Genomic DNA, 18181 nt, shown 5'->3' with positions numbered 1-18181 from the left:
GTAGCATTTTGCTCGAGAGCGTCAATAGCAACTCTTATAGTCTTGTCGCCAATCGCGTGCAGGGCACACTGCAAACCCGCCCTATCTGCTTTTCTGACGACGGGCCCGAGCTCTGCAAGCGACCAGATAGGCTCACACGATATTCCATTTGATGTATAGGGTTCTGATAGTCCAGCAGTGAAACCGTCTATAATGCCGTCCCCAATTACTTTTATACCTACAATACGACAATCTGGACTGTTGTCGGCGTTAAACTGGCGGTTGAGCTCGATTGCGCGGTCAACCTGAGCGAGGTTCTCAGCCTCTGTCTTCCTAGGAGTGATGAGCCAGTGAATAGCTATCCTAATTGGTAACTTCTCTTTCTCGCGTAGTATTTGTAAAGCTTCCCACGCATTTTCATCCATCGCCATCTCTACGAGTCCAGTGTAACCAGACGCATTATACGCCTCTACAGCCCCTTTTAATGCCGATAACTTCTCTTCCATCGGCGCGACTTTTGCGATATGTGGCCAGACAATTGTGACAGCTGCAGCCTCCGATAAGAGCCCTGATGCTTTTCCATTCTCGTCGCGATGAATTTTTCCACCTTCTGGGTCGGGCATGTCTTGCACACCCATCTCGTTCAGGGCTGCGCTGTTACACCATGTCGAATGCAGATCCTTGGAATCGATGAAGCTATATAATAACATGTGTTAGTAATTATGTCTTTTTGAGAGCGAGTCTAGGAAATTGTCGAGCGTAGGTAATAACTCCGAGGTAAGTCGAAAAGGGGGAAAGAGTCTCTTAGCATCACATACATAGGCCTCGGATCTAAATCGTCTATCATGCTAGCCAATGCCTCCCCATTAGTCATGGAGTGCATCCACCCTTTACACATTATACGAACCGCGGACGGATGCGTGACAGCGAACTCCTTAATCGTCCGACGGATGTCTTGTAGATCCTTGCACTCCTCTAAACCCGCCTTTTGTAGAGACTGCCCTAGCATTAGAAAGTGCATATGCCCGTCAATAAACCCTGGTAAGACTATACGACCGTTAACATTGTGTTTGGCTATATCAGTAGCCTTGGCCTCCGAAATTTTCTCATCGTTTATGCTGCCGACGTGAATGATTTTGCCGGACTCATCAACTAACATAGCATCTACGAAGGAATAACCGCCACTCTTGGGCCCGGACTGAAAAAAACGGCCGTTATGAAATAAAGTAGCCATATTATCAAATATCTATAACCAAAGAATATATGGCTGCCCACAAATGCTAAAATACCTAGGTATTTGATTATTCGTGTAATTATCAACGTAATTAAAGTTGTATGTGTATGTTGTGAGAATCCCCCACTCTAGTTCGAGGCCGCGATCGGCCATCCATGAGATTTCTCTATTCGCTCTAGTTAGTATAAAATAATACTATGATTTAAATACACTTATTTTATCTAAGGTTCGAATCTACCGTGTACGTCTTTACGAAAACATATACCTTTAGATTGATATCTCGGAAGCCTACCCTACTATCACTTTTCAAAATAAAATGCTTCACATATTCGTTATGGGAATGGTAGCAGCATTAAAATGGATATGAATATATTGTCCCCCCTTTATACAAATGCTCTATCATTTTGGGTTTTAATTCTCAAAGCCACTAGTAGCTAATCCTTTACTGTTGTTATCATTTAGAGCATTGTCTCCTATTCTCCCAAGTTGCTGTTTAGCCTAATTTTCAAGCAATCCGAACAATCCTTCCTTCATACAAAGTACCCGATGATTTTTATTTCTCATAATATTGTTATCACAAGACGAAATATCCTGCAGATATAATTCGTAGGTCCCTATTCACTGGCATTCTCCGTATGCTGATTGACAACCCTCCGCTGCGAGGCAGTGAGCAGTAGTGTTTCCGCAGTAGCCCCTGAGACGCGGATTGTTAGCAAATATATACCCTCGAAACCGGTAACTTGTAAAAAACTAAATACGACGTACGCGACAGAGCAGCAAGATCCTCCCTCAGTAGGACACCGGTAGCCGTACTGGCCGGCCCCTTCGGATCCACAAGTACCATCAGGAGAAACTGTCTTGCCATCGACAGGATCGACGCAAGCGGCTGTTACATTGGAGTACTTGCTCTGACACCCTACAGTCTTCAGGCAGTATTCATCTGTTGAGCCACAGTAGCCATTGGTTGAGCAGCACTTCTTCTCCCCAGGACATGTGTAGCCTTTCTTATTGCCGGCCTTATCAACGCCACATGTCTCATCCGGTGATACATCCGACCACACAGCCGTGGCGGCTAGCAGTATGGTGAGAAGAGCTGCTTTGGTGCCGAACATGTTAACGACGGTAAATAGATTGGTTAATTGATCAAGAGTAGCTTTCCTATAACTTTCTAATGTGCCCCGGGTGATAGCTTGGTCTTATATTCAATATACGCGGATTCATTCTCTCAGTTCCTTATCCTTTCGGTAGCATCTCCGTATGCGATTGACCTGGATCGCGAACGCGCGTACATATTCCCCAAGAAAAAGACCTAAGTGGATGGAATATAGATGCTAAAATTACCTATCATCTCGGCACTCTATAATGCGTTACAGATCTTCAGGGCCAGTTCCTGTAATAGAAACCCGGCTGCGTGTTGTATGATTTAGCCGAACTCCCCTTTATTCTGGCTACGTCGGGGTGCAACCAATTGAGCGGCCTAGAGCGAACGGCAAGTATCCGCGGCCACGACCGGTGCGGCTCTCTATCTCATTAATATTCCCTTAGAGACTGTCGGAGTCTTAGGACCAATTTGAATCACGCCATCTTCCGAGGGACTGGAACCTCTACGTCGCACCCGGACGCTGGTTTCGTTCACTTAGGCAGAACGCACTTAGGTAACACAAAGACCATTATTTGACAAGTCGTATTGAAAGTATCTTAATATTTCATTCAAAATTAGTTCTCCGGTCTCCAAAGTTTTCTAAACTTAGATGTTTGGAGATCTCTCTTCTCCCTATCGTATCCGTAATTCCACCACCAAAATCACAATACAATAATCATTTATCAATACGCATTATGGCAATATATTAGGTAGTTACTAAGATAAAAGGTCGTAAATAAACAGGTAGCAATAGTCGTAATATTTTGGTCTGTATAATTTAAAATTATTAACAAGGACTATTAGTCTTGATTGTGTGATCGATGCAGCTATCACAAACGATTATTTAGCACAGGATCTTCTTCTCCCCGCCTTATGACTGATGATGTTGATGAACTATGACTATTTTATTTGTCAGCAACACCAAAGACCAATCATTAGCGAATACATGCGACTATTTAGTGTGTAGCTTCTAATAGTGTAGTAAGCATTATCTAGGTCTTAGCCACAGACAGGTGCCTTTATTTACCTAGTGAATGTCGTGATTGAAATTTGTCACATGAGGTATTTTCTGGCTAGAATTATTTCCCTAGGGGAAATATATAAGAATACCATTTCAAAGAGCACAGGATGGATGGTAAATTCGAAATAATAATATTTAAAATATTAAGAAATTATTTTTTTAACCGACAGAACAAAAGTACAATAAATATAAATCTATCAAAATAGGATATTTGATCCTCAGAAACTCATCATGACTGACTCACCCTTCCGGAGCAATATCACCGTAACTTATATCGGCACTGCAACCGCAATTATAGACATAGACGGTATTGCCTTTCTAACTGATCCGTACTTCTCGCCCGAGGGTACGATATGGGATGTCGGCATCGCCAAGTTAACTAGCCACTACGAACCAGCCATTTCTCTTTCCCAACTGCCACCCATTGATGCCGTCCTACTCAGCCACGAGGACCACCCTGATAATCTTGATGAGTTAAGCCGGCAACGTCTACTTGATGGCCGGCGTGTTTTGACCACGGTTGATGGCGCCGCGAAGCTCCACCCCAGGCCAGGAGTACAGGGTTTGAAACCCTGGGAAGCAATAAACCTGACTATAGGCGGTACTCGCTTCGAGGTGACTGCTACACCGTGTCAACACTTACCTGGTGGGGAGTGCACAGGTTTCATTCTCACAACACCCTCATTCGGAAAGACAGGGGACCTTCCGAATGCTATATTCTTTTCCGGCGACACTATCTACCTCGAAGAGCTGTTGAATATCCGGGATCGCTTTCACATCTCGCTTGCTCTGTTTAATCTTGGTGCGGCGGCCATTGTGCTGCCGGGTGCGTCCGAGCCGTTACAGATCACGATGGACGGTGCTCAGGGTGCCCGGCTATTCCGCGAGCTAGGCGCAGATGTACTGGTACCGCTACACTTCGAAGCTTGGGATCACTTTTCCCAGGCCAAGGAGTTACTAAAGGATGAGCTAGATGAAGCGGGGATTAAGGACAAGGTTGTCTGGTTAGAGCCTGGGAAGCCTAAGAAAATTTTCTAAAAAGGGATATCTGAAAGATGATGCTATTGTTAAACAACCATTGATAAAGACCATCACAACCCTTCCCATGTTTAGTCTTCATCACATTATGTACCTACACGATTATATATCTACTTCTTTCCTTATATAATAAAAGAACATTCTTTTCTTCTTCCTTTTTATTGTTAAGATAATTACAGAATATCTCATACAACCGTGGAATATCGTAACTGTGTCCCGCTCAAATCTAGGTATATATCTACATAGTCCTGTAAAATTCGCAACAACCACCAAACCAAGTGATGATCGTATCTTGTCAAAGAATGTTCGCTATAAATAAATACTATTTTAAATCGTTAACATAATTCCCGGGATCATTTGTACAATACTCTATGTACTAAGTGTAATTGACCACGATAGCGCATCTACACGAGAATCTTCGGGGTTTGTTCGCTTAGCATCGTATATTAAGTTCTCATAAACTTAATTAGGAATGCGCGTAGACGGAAATAGAGGTTCAAGTCGTAGAATCTGCTGTGGTTAACTTTTTTCGACGTTTCTCTGTGATTCCTAGACCCCATTCGTGTGCTGCCTGTGCCATTTCTAAAGCCGCCATTTCAATCTGCTTTGCTCGGGCAACGGCATCTTCTTTTCCATCCCCCTTTATCGACTTTAGCTTCTTCTCTACTAGGTCGAGTACCTCTAAATGGATTGGATTTGAATCAAAGGATCTCTTAATCTGACTAGGTGTTGGCGTTCTAGAAGGTTGATTCCGTCTAGATGACATCTGCGCGTCGCACTGTCGTCCATCGTACAGACAGTTGCTGCATATCGATCTAACCCTGCTGAAGCTCTCTGGGGCTATCTTGGCTTCTTCGTCGGGATCTATGACAATGCACCCGGGCGATATCGTCTGACATTTCCGGCAATGTGTGCATTGGAACTGTCGAGAAAGTATCATGCCCCTCTCGTATAGCATGATCGCCTCAACTATCCGCGCCGATCCTAGATCGGGATGTTCTCGGCTATTAAGACGCCTCCACGCTCTTTGAATTGGAAGCCTCCCAAGCCGGCGAATGTCGGGCGTGTTAGCAAATCCCGACGGAGGCAAGCAAACTGGATCGTAGACGTAATTCCAAACAGCGGGTGCCTTTGTTGCTTCGGTGAGGTCTTGTTCGATAATATCCATAGCTTCCCAATATCTATCTCTCATCTCGTAACCCTCTATGCTTTCCGACCGTCGTCTCTGCCGCCTTCGTAAATTTCTCGTGGGAAAGTCTCCGCGTGCGTCCCCGTCTTCAGTTTCTGGTTGTAATTTGAATTTAGACGGGGGATCGAGAACATGTCTCTCTGGGAATGTGTCGTCGGCTTCGGGATCGTTAAGCGTCATACGAGCCATATTAAACTCATAAATCATGTTGAATATCCCATTAAAGATAGAGTAAGAGGATGAAAAGTGTCGGGGCGACTGTAAGTATTAATGGTGCGGGAGGCAAAACTGGACCAGTCGAGAAGCACGCACCATGTTTTTTTCGTACCGCATAGTTAAAACGTCGTAGCTATTCGCAGCTTATCTTAGTTGATGGATCTTCAATTTTTACTATGTAAGTATTATGTAGCTACTAGACCTTCATCAACCGAACTCGGTCTGTCGGATGCCCCCCTGTAAGAATCGACGCCACTCGCCTGCGTTCCATTTGTACTTCTCGCGACCTTGGCAAATTAGCCTCGGGATATTTCTAATCGGGAATTCGTACTATTTATATTGCTTTGAAAATTGTCGGATGTGTTTTAGGCATGCCTTGGGTATGTTTATGGCTTAGAGTTTAAAGGTGAGTATGAACCTCAGTAGCAATACTACCTATGTATCCAGCTCCGCCAATGTCTCTTCAAGGTACCTAGAATATATCGACCGAAATAGGGTATGCGGCGGTCAGGGAGTCATCGCTAGTATTGGAGTAGGCGAACCCCCCACGATCAAAGCGGGAATAGCTTTATGTGGGGAGCAAAGGCTTTGAAGTTGGAGGAGTTCTTGCAAGTTAGACACTAGGAGATAAACATGGTAAATGTATGGAGGTTGGACTCTCTTGTGGAGTAAACCGGAGGCGTTCCGCTGCCACTTAGGATCTAGCCACCCTATACACCGTATAGTGTTAGTCTTGGTGTAGTTTTGTTAGCTTTGTGGAGATGAGGTGGGGAGTTGAGATTTCGGGCTTATTCATTTCCCATGACCTAACACCTGACAACTCGACTTTACAAGAGGGGAATAGCGGGCTCGGTGAGAGAAGGACACTCCGTAAGCTGTAGAGAACCCCATACATTTTTCTGTTTAAATCTACATAATTTTCATTTATAACGTGGGGGTTTATGGATTGTGCTATTACCTATGTTCCTGAGACTAAGTAGTCTTAGCCTTTATCGAAGAATCAACAATTATACGAATGAACATAATAGTTAGATACCTAACCCACCTACATATAATAGGTACCATCTTATTTGTAAGAGGTTATTATATTTATTTTAACTTTTATTACTTTATCGCTATGATAAATTGGCCATAAAGCGAGTGTCAATGTGGTAATAGATAAAATGAATACAATACATGATGTTGAATTTGAAGGGGAATGATAAGCCTTGTTTTTTATGTAAACAGGTCCACTGGAAACCAAAGGTAAGGTCTTCTCCTGGAGAGCGAACAAGGCTTATGCATCCCCGCGTCCTAAAAAGGAAGGTACAGGGGTTTAGTGACCAATTAGAGGCTCTGATTTAGAAAGCCCAACCCAGTACAGGGGAAAAAGGAATCAAAAGAATAACTATAATTACCTATTCGCAAACTCGATTCGTCTTTAATTTCTTATTATAACTATCTATATCATCCTCGTAACAAAATAGACCATAAATTATCGTCTATATACACCAGTCCGATATTTATCTCACGACATACTTCTATATAGAAAACTATTTTCGCATTGGACCCCTTCTCTCTTTCTATGGCTTATCTAGTATGTATACCTGGAGATCAAGCAGTACTGGATATACTTGAAATCGAGATACAGGAACTTGATCAAGACAGGAGGCTTGCCTAAGTACCCGACGTTGCTTCACCCCCTTACTCGGAAGCCCACCTCTATCCTGAAGCCAATCTCAACACACTAACCGATTCTAGCTCGGTCGATCGCCAATTCGACAACGCCACCGGCTGCATACCCTTTAACTCAGGAGGAATGTCGGAAACTGAGACGGAGAATTCGTCATAAAGTTGAAAGTCGATTCTTATCATTTGCCATAATCTTTTGTTAGTCTTCTCATCAATCTATTGCCATTCCGACTCTGGTCTATTGAATTTCTGCGTAAAAGATCGCTTTACGGTGCTTATGCTTATTCTATATGCTATTAGGCTTCTTAATTCAACTTGATTATTTTTTTTCTTTTCGCACATGAGCAACCACACTTCGAGCAGGTTCTTGGCTTCACCGAATCGCAATACAAGGTTAGTCATATCGACATTTTTCACGGGCATAACGTCCAACTTCCTACTCACATACAGCTAAGGCGTCTCACTTACAACAGAAATTGCTCATGTCATATGCCAAGGTAATATCGTGGATAGGCGACTAGCACCAATAAAAGATAGCTAATCTGCTCGAAGTCCCATCCAACTTATTTCTAAGTATACTACCCAGGCCTATGTACTACCTGCGTGCCGTGTTATTCACTTGGGGGTTACTTCAGTGGATTCACCATTACGCCAGTAGCGTCCTCGAAGTTCACATATTCTACCTAACACTAGGTATGCTGAAATCAGCAATACTTCCTGGCTTCCTATATCTGCTTCCATGCTAATATAAGAAAAAAGGGGTGGGCGTAAAGGTCTCCTTACTGGTTGCGATGTGGCCGCTAACCTCTTTTTTCATCGCCGTATTCGGTTTTGTACCTTAGACTGACATTACGCTAGATGGTATTCTCACGGAATACTCTATTTACTTGATAATATCGGGACTTATCGCCGTGATCACAGCATATATATGTTGCAGTATACCACCTAACCTCCCTCGATCGACCGACTAGTTCTCGGAGGTCGAATGTCTAATATTCATATCTCGCTTGGCAGAAGCTTCCGGGTGGCCTCGCTCAGTGGAATACGAAAATGAACCAAGTTTAAGATATGTTTTCTACGGTCTAAAACGAGTAGTCCGTGATATAAAATTATGGATCTTGGTAGGTCCAGCCATTTAGAACATATAGGGGTTTACTTTCCTAACCATCTCTTATCCTACAAGGCTTTCATATGCCTTTTTATCTCGGTAATAGCTTCGGGGCTTGGTAACCTACAATACTTAGCCAGCATAGACACGCTTTTACAAACAACTGGCAATACTGGTGAAATACGGAAAGGCACAATAATAGTCTTAGTCTGTGTAAGTCATAAGTAATGGATTGGTGGGTATATAAAAACTATATTTTCTGACGTAGCAGTTTATTTGGTGCATATTTCCTGATTCGGGGGTTTTTGTACTGACCTAGCCAAACGTCGAGATCGGATTATCCAACGTTCTTTATTTGTTGTCGTATTTACTAACATGTTGCCTTTCTTATTGATGATTTATCGTCCTGTCATACTTACACCTAAAACGGTAGTGAAGCTAGATCCTGCTTGGTGGAGTGTTATTATTCTGCGCTGGGGCTGCTGCAACAGCTTGGACGTTACATATTTTACTAAAGAAAGCTAATTCGTGGATGTTAAGCTATTGAAGCGGCTGGGAGCCTCCGCCTATGACTCAATGGGTTGCACAGACATTGGACGGGGAGTTTCGGGACAGAGATTATACGTTCGAGTTTCCCGAGTAAGGTGTTGTATCAACATTAGTATGACAATTCTATGTGGGGATTATGGAGTATTCGTTGCTGTTTCAACATGAGTTTAGCAGAAACGATAGGAGAGACGGGTTAGCAAAGCAATATTCCCTTCGAACTCGGACATGGCGCTGTGGTTCTAAAAGCTATTTGCTAGGTACACCCCTAAACCAACCGCAAAAGATTTTGGGCTACAGTACTTCTTTTCTATATTTCATAAAGTACCCTAGATTTTGGTCTCATTATGAAAGCATGCATCATGATCCGTGGGCCACACACCCCATAGCTTTGAGATCTGCAAAGGTGTTTCTCGGCCAAGTCTTGCTGCTTGGTTTTAATACATGACCTAGATCATGCTAACTACCAGTTAATTACAGAAAGCTCTAAAGGACTTGACCACCATAATAGATAAATGTGTCTTCTATAAAATATATACTACGATGTGATCAGATGCAAAGGGTTTTTTGATGTGAACTACATTGGTAAGAGAATAGCAAGCAAGCTATGTAGTTGTAGACGCGTCGATAGTTGAAAATAATTCTTGGAATTAGGTACGCATATTAAAATAATCTTAAGGACATTTCATGCGATTTAAGTTGTTAATCATGCATGGTGGCGATATCATAGTAGAAACATACGAAGTAGTCCCGCTATAGGAGTTTATTACATAATCCCGAGACGATATGTAGGCATTTCTAGAAATTCCCAAGAGATGATATTTTCATTTGTCGTTCTACTTAGTTTAACCACGGTTAGGTACTGGTCGGCGCATTGAGCAGCTAGGTAGGCGAGGCAAAAACTGAAACCATAGGCCTATCCTCGTACCTACAAATGCGAGAATGGCAGCTGACGAGTGGAGTTGTGGGTAAACGCAGCAAACGCAACTGTGACAGCGTGGTATCATTTCTAGCAAGGTACTAGGCAATATATACCTTAATAGGTACCTACCTACATAGGTACTCTTACCGTAGATAATCCCCAATGCGCGCCAAATACGTGGACTCCGTGTTACTAGTAATCGGAATAGCACTCTATAAGCGCATTCCTAATGTCTTTTACATCCTGCAAGTTGTTAGAACGTGGCCTCTAGTGTTATGTTGCTAGAAGCTTACCTCTGGAGAGGACTTAGTCCGAGTAATCGCATGCAGTTTGCTACTACTATCCGGGCAGCATCATACAATGCCATACGAGCCGCCTTCAGCTCGGGATCGCTACCCACTACTTGCAAGTGGTCATAGCTACTACTGATAACGTGTGTGAGCCTGAAAAGGTACGTTACTACCGTAGTCGGCTCCAAGGTCCGCAGCGTGTTCTGGGCTACGTCCGGCCATTGGGCAAGTAATCGGACCACGTTAACGGCATGAGGTTCTGTAAGGAGGGATAGATCCGCATTTGCTAACTCCTCATCCGAGACGTTTGCTCGGCGTTTGATGGACGAAAGCCGAGTATGAGCATATTGCAAGTAAGGCCCGGTATCTCCTTCGAAAGACGTCATCACTGCTAAATCGAAGGTATAATTATTACCCCTAGCCACCGATATTTGTTAGGTTCTGTTACGCTAACTGATCGACTCGATAACGTACCTCTTCCCGCTCATATCCTGCGTCATCACGCTGCTAATTCCGAGTGTATCAGCAGTGCCTTCTGGATCTTCTACTTGGGAATATTTGGCGTCGTTTTTCCGCATGACTTCGTGCATGTGATCGGCACAGTCACGCAGAATATCATCCAAGCTGCGAAAATTATTGTTAGCCAGGCGTCAAGAAGGTCAGTTGGAGACGTACAATTTTACGGTTCCTCTTCGGGTACTCATGCCCAGGACCAGTCCAAAATTTATGTGCTGGCAGCGAGCTGCAACGTCCTTGTAACCTAGAAGTTCGATAATCTTGAAGAGTTGTTGAAGATGAAGATCCTGCTGACTAGCAACGACGTAGATCATATGGTCAAATTTGTACTTCTCGTACCGACCTAGGAGCTCTGCAATATCTCGGGTGAGATATAAAGCAGTTCCATCCCTCTTCCTGATAACTGTTCGCCCGAGACGCTTACCTTCCTTACCCGGTATAAGCTCTGTAAAGTCGACGAGCACGGCGCCCTGATCTTCTCGGGTAATTCCCTTTTCGGCCATCTCCTTGGCTACTTTTTCCATCGCCTCTTCGGTAACCTGGCTCTCGCCACTATATTCGTCGAACTTGATGTTCAACCTAGCATACGTAGCTTTGTATCGGACAATGCTCAAATCTCTGAAACGTTTCCATAATGCGAGAGCTTCTTCGTCTCGGTCCGTCATCTTGCGGAAATATCCTCGAGCTTGCTCGTCTAAGCTGGTGGCTAAGAGCTCAGTAACATCCTGGCCTTCCTTCTTCTTGGCCTCGATGGTCGCCAACTCCTCTTCCTTTTCAGCATTTATACGAACGTATAGTCGAAATAGGTGATCGATAGGGTCCTTTTTTAGTGCTTCCTCGTCCCCGTACCTCTCGTAAGCCAGAGCTAAGAGGCCGTACTGTTTACCCCAATCGCCGAGATAATTGATCCTGACAACATCCCAACCAGCACCCTCGTATAAGTTTGCTAGGAAACTTCCGATGATAGTGGAACGAAGATGTCCGGCATGGAATGGTTTAGCAATGTTGGGGGAACTAAACTCGACGACGATCCGCTTCTTTCCTTTGCTCGGGTCCTTGGGGTCTTTTAGGCCGAGAAAACGATTTTGTCCGTATTCCGCACCGAGGTCGCGGATCATAGGAATAAGAGCCTTCGATAGAGGGGCGCCTTTGGCGAAGAAGGAGAGAAATGGGCCAGCAGCGACGGGTTTCTCGAAAAGAGGATCATCTTTGGGGAACTGCGGAGAGAAGTAGTTAGCAGCGTGCGCGGATATATCTCTAAGCGACTCTTACCTTGGCTGCCCACTCAGTTCCCAATGCGTCTGGCTTTGCGCCCTTTATCCGGAGGGCAGGAATAGGTAAGGTAAAGTCTCCCTTGTCGAGGGCATTTGTCCACTGGATGACGGAATGAATCTTATCGGAGGCTACGCCTGTAATGGGTGCTAGGACTTCGCTGATATGTACTCGGTAGAAATCATAAGGATTGACATTGGGATGCGTCGTGGGATATTTCTCAGCGATAGACTCGAGTGTCAGGTCATCCAGCTTTAAAAGAACGTCATTTATTTTACTGGCGAAGGCCATGGTGTTAGCGGCGCGTCTCTGGAAGTTGAGCAATCTTTGGCGACTGAATTTTGTAGAGTAGTAGTAACGAAGAGAAATAGTAGATAATTGTTGATGTCGAAATGGCCAAACTGTGCGAACAATAATAGTTCTAATGTGAGGAGAGGTCATGAAGATTCTACTTGTTAGGATTTAGAACTTCAGTTGTAACCTCAGTTAAGAATTATACTTAAGGTACCTCCTAATTCTTAAACCTTAAACCCTAAAAGTTGTCGGCGCCTTCTGACTCATTTGAGAAATAAGAAATTGTTGTTTAACCCATTGGAATTTTCCCCTCTACCCCTCCCCCACCTACGCGTCGCGCCTTTTAATTGGCTTTGCGCCGATTCAAAGCAGATGTACCTAAGTCACGTACCTAGGTATCTAAGTACATGCACCTTCAATGCTGCTTACATATACATAGGTACCTAATCTGGTGGCAGTCTTTTCCGACAAGTGCATATAGGGTGTTAACTTATATAATATCTTCCTTACATCTTTCTTTTATCTTGGTTATTTTTCATATACTTCATTCCAGTGCTACTCACTTGAAGCATCGTAGCCATAATCTCTATGCTAGCTTCTCTAATATTGAGCTCCACGTCCTTAATTGTATGAACAAACCCCAAATACTCGGCTGATGTTCGGTTTGGCAAACCTTTTAGGATATTTTCGACATGGGACGGGAGGAGACCGTTTCGACATGACGATACATGCAAATCACGGCCACCTTTAAAACTACCTAAGTTAAGTAGATATCCGCTAGCTACCTACATAAGGTCTCCCCGTCGCCGCCTAACAGTTCTAGTTTTTCGGGGCCTATATATAGCAAATATGATAGGGGGTAAACCTTGATTCATACCTTTCGTAAAACTTGCCATATACGGTATTGAATATTATAGGGTAATAGGAGTCGCATCACAATTAAAAGATAACACCAGCAAGCCTGAGCCTCCTAAAAGCTTCTATCCATGAATGAGCCGGAAACTGTTGTTCAAGGAAGCCAGCAGACCGGAGCTTATCGGCGCTAAGCTCTCTGTCGAAATCTAGCCAGTACCCGACTGTATCAAGCTGTTTGCTACCAGCACCAACTCCTGCCGTGACACCCTTTGGACGCTCATGTTCCTGGAAGAGATGCTTGTGTTCCGCGATGTATTCGCTTGGGGTAAGCGAGGATCCCTCGTTTCCAGAAGGGCCAACGCCTACCAGGCCGAACCAACCCGCAATCTCGGGCCACAGCTTGCGGAATGTTGTAGGGGTCGGGTCATCAAGCGTATTAATGATCTGTCCACCGAGCTTGTCTGGGTTGAGAGATGCAAAAATACTTATCCGTCCAAGAATGCGAGTAGATACCTGCGTAAATCGGGCGTCGAAGCCAGCCTTGGTCCCAGGAAAGGAAATCTCTACCCTTTTCTCAGTGTTTGAGCCCGAGATGCCGTGGTTGAAGGCGTATAACGAGAGATATTGCGCCCAATGGAGTGCGAGCGAGTACCCAGAGCCTATCGGGCTGAAGCCAACGACGACATCAGGGCAGACTTCCGTCCAGGCCCATCCGCGGCCTTTTGCGGCCTCGGTGAGTATCTCCCTAAACCACGGATATGCCACAATTTTAGCATAATCCTCGGGAAGCTGGTTGGTCATGTGTTCCTCGAGCGGAGTTTTGAAATTGATGCTAGGATTATAGATACCGTATCCCTTTGTCACATTAGTAACAGTTCATAAATTCGTTCAAACAAGCGTACTGACCCGAGTGCCCCCTGAGTAAACGAATGACTGAAGGCTGGGACAGAGCATATTTACGGCCGCTGCCACCTTTCGCATTATACCGCAATTCAATGCACACTCTTGTTCAAAATCATTCAAAAAAGAAGTGAAGACTGTCTTCAGTCAGCGATTAGGGTTGCGGTAGGACTGGTACGTAGGTATTACAAACTAAAGTAGAAGACATGAGTGATGCCCTGGATGTCTGGCACCCTCTTCTCTAGAGTAGCCGCGAGGTCTTCGCCAGTTCCGTTCAAGAGGTCAACTCCTGAGCATATCTGAAGTTCGGGTAAGCCTGGCAATACCTCTGGCCAGTATGTATCTTCCAATTTGAGCGAACGGTTGGTGACTGCGGTGACTCTGTTAAATACCCCCTGCTCAGGATAACCCGAGAGCAACTCGTTGACGACGCCCCAGCCAATAAGGCCAGTACCCCCGAAAACAAGGCCGTGTTTATCCGACCTTGCCATGTTTCACTTGATTCAAGTATTATCTCAAAGGGAGGTGGGGTGAATCGTGAGAGGTGAAAGTAAGAGAAATCTTGATAAGTTCATAATATCTCCTTACCCTCAATTCCCAGTATCAAAGAAAAATCTCCTGTGTTAAGCTCGACTTTATAGCGAAAAATAGTAGACGGCCAACGGTGTGACCTTCGACAAAGTTTATAAATATATGCGAATGTACATCGTTCTAAGTCATTATGAATCATAATGGATTAAATGAGAATCTAGGTAGGTATAAACTAGCACTAACCCACGCGGCCTTACCTTTTCAGGTAATTATCGCAAATATGCTATCCAGAATAAGAGCAAGTATCCATCCACGCATAGTCGAGGCGTTCTTCTAATGCGACCCGACATGTCGCCCCAGGTATGAGATAAAATCGCGTAGGTCGGAACATACCCGACAAACTCGTCGAAATCCAAGGTTTAGTAGTTAAGCAACAGCACGACTAGACGGGATTATTATAATAAGAACTATATATGCAGGGGTTAGTTAGTCGCGAGAATGTATTAAAGAAGATCTATAGAGATAACTGCCATAATTAATATACCTTTCCAGGTTAATCGCACCTTGGGCCCTAGCCATACAAGATGATAGACATCCAACTTGGTGACTAATCATTATGAATTATATTCTAGCAAAAGTCTGGCTCTTTACTAGCCAGACAGTTTTCCGTATATCATAGTAGGAAATTAGGTGTAGTCATGGTGTACGCAATAACTTACAAGTATGAGCGAAAAAGACTAAGTCACTTAATCTTTAACTATAACTACGATATGAAGACTGATTGGTTTAACCATATGGGGTTTCGTAGAGCGCGTACCAACCCTTAGCAAAATTCTCCATTAGATAAAGGATTACATTAGGAAGATGAAATCATGTAACAAAATGAAACCTTCTAACCTAGGTAATTAAAAGATAGTAGTATAAAGAGAGATATCGGGAATTCTCTTTACATGATTTTATAGCTTTTACTTTTCATTACCTAGCATAAGGTAAATTGGTAACTTACGAGCTGTCAGGATAAGACGTATACACCTACCTAAGCTACGGTATAGATCACTTAGGCTAAACCTGTCAGTACGTGCACGGTCCATTTCCTAATGAATAGCATACCTATACTTCTGGAGTATGTGTTCCAAAGTACTTATTTTATAGTCAAGATAGCCCCTTTCTTATAAGTACCTAATAACAATTAAAATCTCGGGTCCTAGGTAACGTCAGTTTCCAGGGCCAGCAACTTCTTCGTCATTCCAGCGACAAAAAAGTCGCGGTTCCACCATTCTGTTGCCGCGCCATTTCAAGTCTCTCTTGAAAGCTTTCAGAAAGCTTCTAAATACATTTACCAAGTCATCACCCACCTCCAACCTCGAACTATTCCCATCTCTAAAGCTACCGCGTCATCAACTTTCTATTCTCTTCGCATCTTCGCATCTTCGCGTCTACTCCATCCCCATGATGTCGAGCATCCTTAACAATATATTTGCCAAGTCGTCACCCGCGCCCAGATCGGTAAACGGGGACAAGGAATCGCGTGGCACCAAGCGAAAAGCTAAGAGCGACCCTTATGATGAAATAGACGATGGTAAGAGGAAGGCGATATAGTAATCGCTTATTAAGGAGCTTTACTCTTTGTCTATCATAGTGTTAATCAAAGCAAACAGACGACCCAGTCCAAAAGACGCCTTCGACTCAGCGCACTCGATCGCGCATTTCTTCGGAAGCACCAAACTCTAGCACAAAGGGACGGCCTCCGTCGGCGGGCAAGACCAATAGTACGTCTAGAGGGTCAGCTTTAATCTATTAGATCGTAGCTAATATACGTTATAGAGCGCCTAAGCCGTTCGTCGGGTGTTCGAAGAAGCGAGGTAACAGATAGTCCACGTGTCGACGCTGCAGCAAATTTAGCCCGCGCACAAGAGCCCGAAGCGGCACGATTACATCCTCAACCTGAAGAAGAGTCCAGTAAAAACTTGGTAGTCCCGGTAGCTGATATGGGCATCCCTGGTATGCATATATTCTTTTACATCTTCGCCATTTCACACGTCCGAGTTCCAAGCTAATAATATTTACGTCTCATAGGGCCTTCTAATGATAAGCCTGAGCCTGCCAATAACATCCACGACGGAAATAATACAAAGGGTAAAGAGAAGGCGACGGCAGTGAACCGGACGGAGCAGACGCTAACCGAAGCGGACGAACGCGAAGAGAAGGAAGTTCAAGCCCTTCTTCGGCACAGAATGGCTCAGGGCGGCATTGTCGAGTTCCTTGTCCATTGGGTTGGAGAGAGCGAGGATGATGCTACTTGGGAGGTCGAAGAAGAAATTCAACAAGGCGCAGAAGAGACGTTATATGCATACTGGAAAGCCCAAGGCGGCCGTATCAATGCCCTCTTCATTAAACCTAAAAACGCTCCTCTCGAGACCTACCGCGTCTTTAAACTGCTCGGTCACGAAAAGAAGGTTAGAGGCGGGTTCGAATTCGAAGTTCAATGGGTCGGCCATCCGCCCACGCGGGGCGAGACATCATTCGAAGCCGAAGCCAAGCTAAAAAAGATTGCCCCAGAGGCTTTGGACCAATACTGGAAGGATCTCGGCGGTCGCGAGAAATTTCTTGCTAGACGAGGCCGGGGTAAGAAGCAGCGCACCGAGTAGACGCATTACCCTAGACGAAGTTGACCTATCTACTATTTACTATCTGTACATACGTACTTTTTCCTTTATTGCGTCTCGCGAGCATTCACGATGCCCGGCATTGCATCACATACGGCGTTAAGGATGGATCGCGATGTGGTATGTTATCAATTTTTGGGATAGGGACAAACATTTGAGGTGCTTGGAAGATACTAGGATTTTCTCCGCATCGAGCTCAGCCATCGCGTTCTTCTAGCTTAGATGATGCGAATAGACACACACTTACCTTTTATCATATAGGTATTTTGATAATACGATGAATTGGGCTATCTACTTCGTTGATTTAACCCTTTTCATTACTCATTAATTATAATTAACGGGTAGTTGTACATAGATATTAGCACTGGGCTACTACTATTCTGCCATTGAAGCAGCTGGTATAAGACCACCGGTTTGCCAGCATCACTTCACAAGCAATAAGTTTGCCAGTTAGTAATTAGGTACCTTTCTTTAGCAAGAATATAGCACCTAGATCATATTACCATATCGTATAAGAACTTCAATCGCTCAGTTTGAATATCAGGACGCGTTAATTGCCTGCTGCGCCACATAGCACTGGGTCGTATATTCTACCCCTTAATATTGCTTCGCCGTGGTAGTCGGTTGCCCGAGGAGGCCGAGCAGGCCGAACCCGCTATGAATAGCAATATAGATAGGTGCTCGGTCAGTGTCTAAACTGAAGCTTTCATACGTGTTTTTAAATATCTCGTCATTAACATTTACACTGTTTCAGTTTCATAGTAGATATTTCGACTCATCCTTCAAATATAC

General features: G+C 44.2%; 4 protein-coding genes across 4 annotated transcripts; 2 read left to right on the top strand and 2 right to left on the bottom strand.

Annotated features, from left to right (window-relative positions):
* Positions 1-3606: 3606 nt before the first annotated feature.
* On the top strand, positions 3607-4413 carry GL218_00958 (putative zn-dependent hydrolases of the beta-lactamase protein; the record flags this gene model as incomplete). Its single annotated transcript, XM_033577406.1, has 1 exon — positions 3607-4413. One exon carries the CDS (start codon positions 3607-3609, stop codon positions 4411-4413), a length of 807 nt encoding a protein of 268 aa, XP_033439198.1.
* A 5612-nt stretch (positions 4414-10025) lies between these two features.
* On the bottom strand, positions 10026-12434 carry GL218_00957 (Arginine-tRNA ligase, cytoplasmic; the record flags this gene model as incomplete). The annotated part of the gene is made up of 5 exons (XM_033577405.1): positions 10026-10071; positions 10359-10772; positions 10830-10979; positions 11031-12088; positions 12144-12434. The coding sequence occupies 5 exons, from the start codon at positions 12432-12434 to the stop codon at positions 10026-10028; spliced, it is 1959 nt and encodes a 652-aa protein (XP_033439204.1).
* Positions 12435-13376: 942 nt separating this feature from the next.
* GL218_00956 (putative sirq protein) lies at positions 13377-14683 on the bottom strand (the record flags this gene model as incomplete). Its single annotated transcript, XM_033577404.1, has 3 exons — positions 13377-14147; positions 14199-14329; positions 14386-14683. 3 exons carry the CDS (start codon positions 14681-14683, stop codon positions 13377-13379), a joined length of 1200 nt encoding a protein of 399 aa, XP_033439203.1.
* Positions 14684-16172: 1489 nt separating this feature from the next.
* On the top strand, positions 16173-17371 carry GL218_00955 (putative chromo domain-containing protein; the record flags this gene model as incomplete). The annotated part of the gene is made up of 4 exons (XM_033577403.1): positions 16173-16302; positions 16382-16492; positions 16548-16724; positions 16800-17371. The coding sequence occupies 4 exons, from the start codon at positions 16173-16175 to the stop codon at positions 17369-17371; spliced, it is 990 nt and encodes a 329-aa protein (XP_033439540.1).
* Between the last annotated feature and the right edge of the window lie 810 nt (positions 17372-18181).

The sequence above is a fragment of the Daldinia childiae genome (assembly GCF_008694065.1).
Source record: "Daldinia childiae strain JS-1345 chromosome Unknown Scaffold2, whole genome shotgun sequence".
NCBI lineage: Eukaryota > Fungi > Ascomycota > Sordariomycetes > Xylariales > Hypoxylaceae > Daldinia > Daldinia childiae.
The sequence above is the reverse complement of the archived record's forward strand: the minus strand, read 5'-3'. Positions and strand labels throughout refer to the sequence as shown.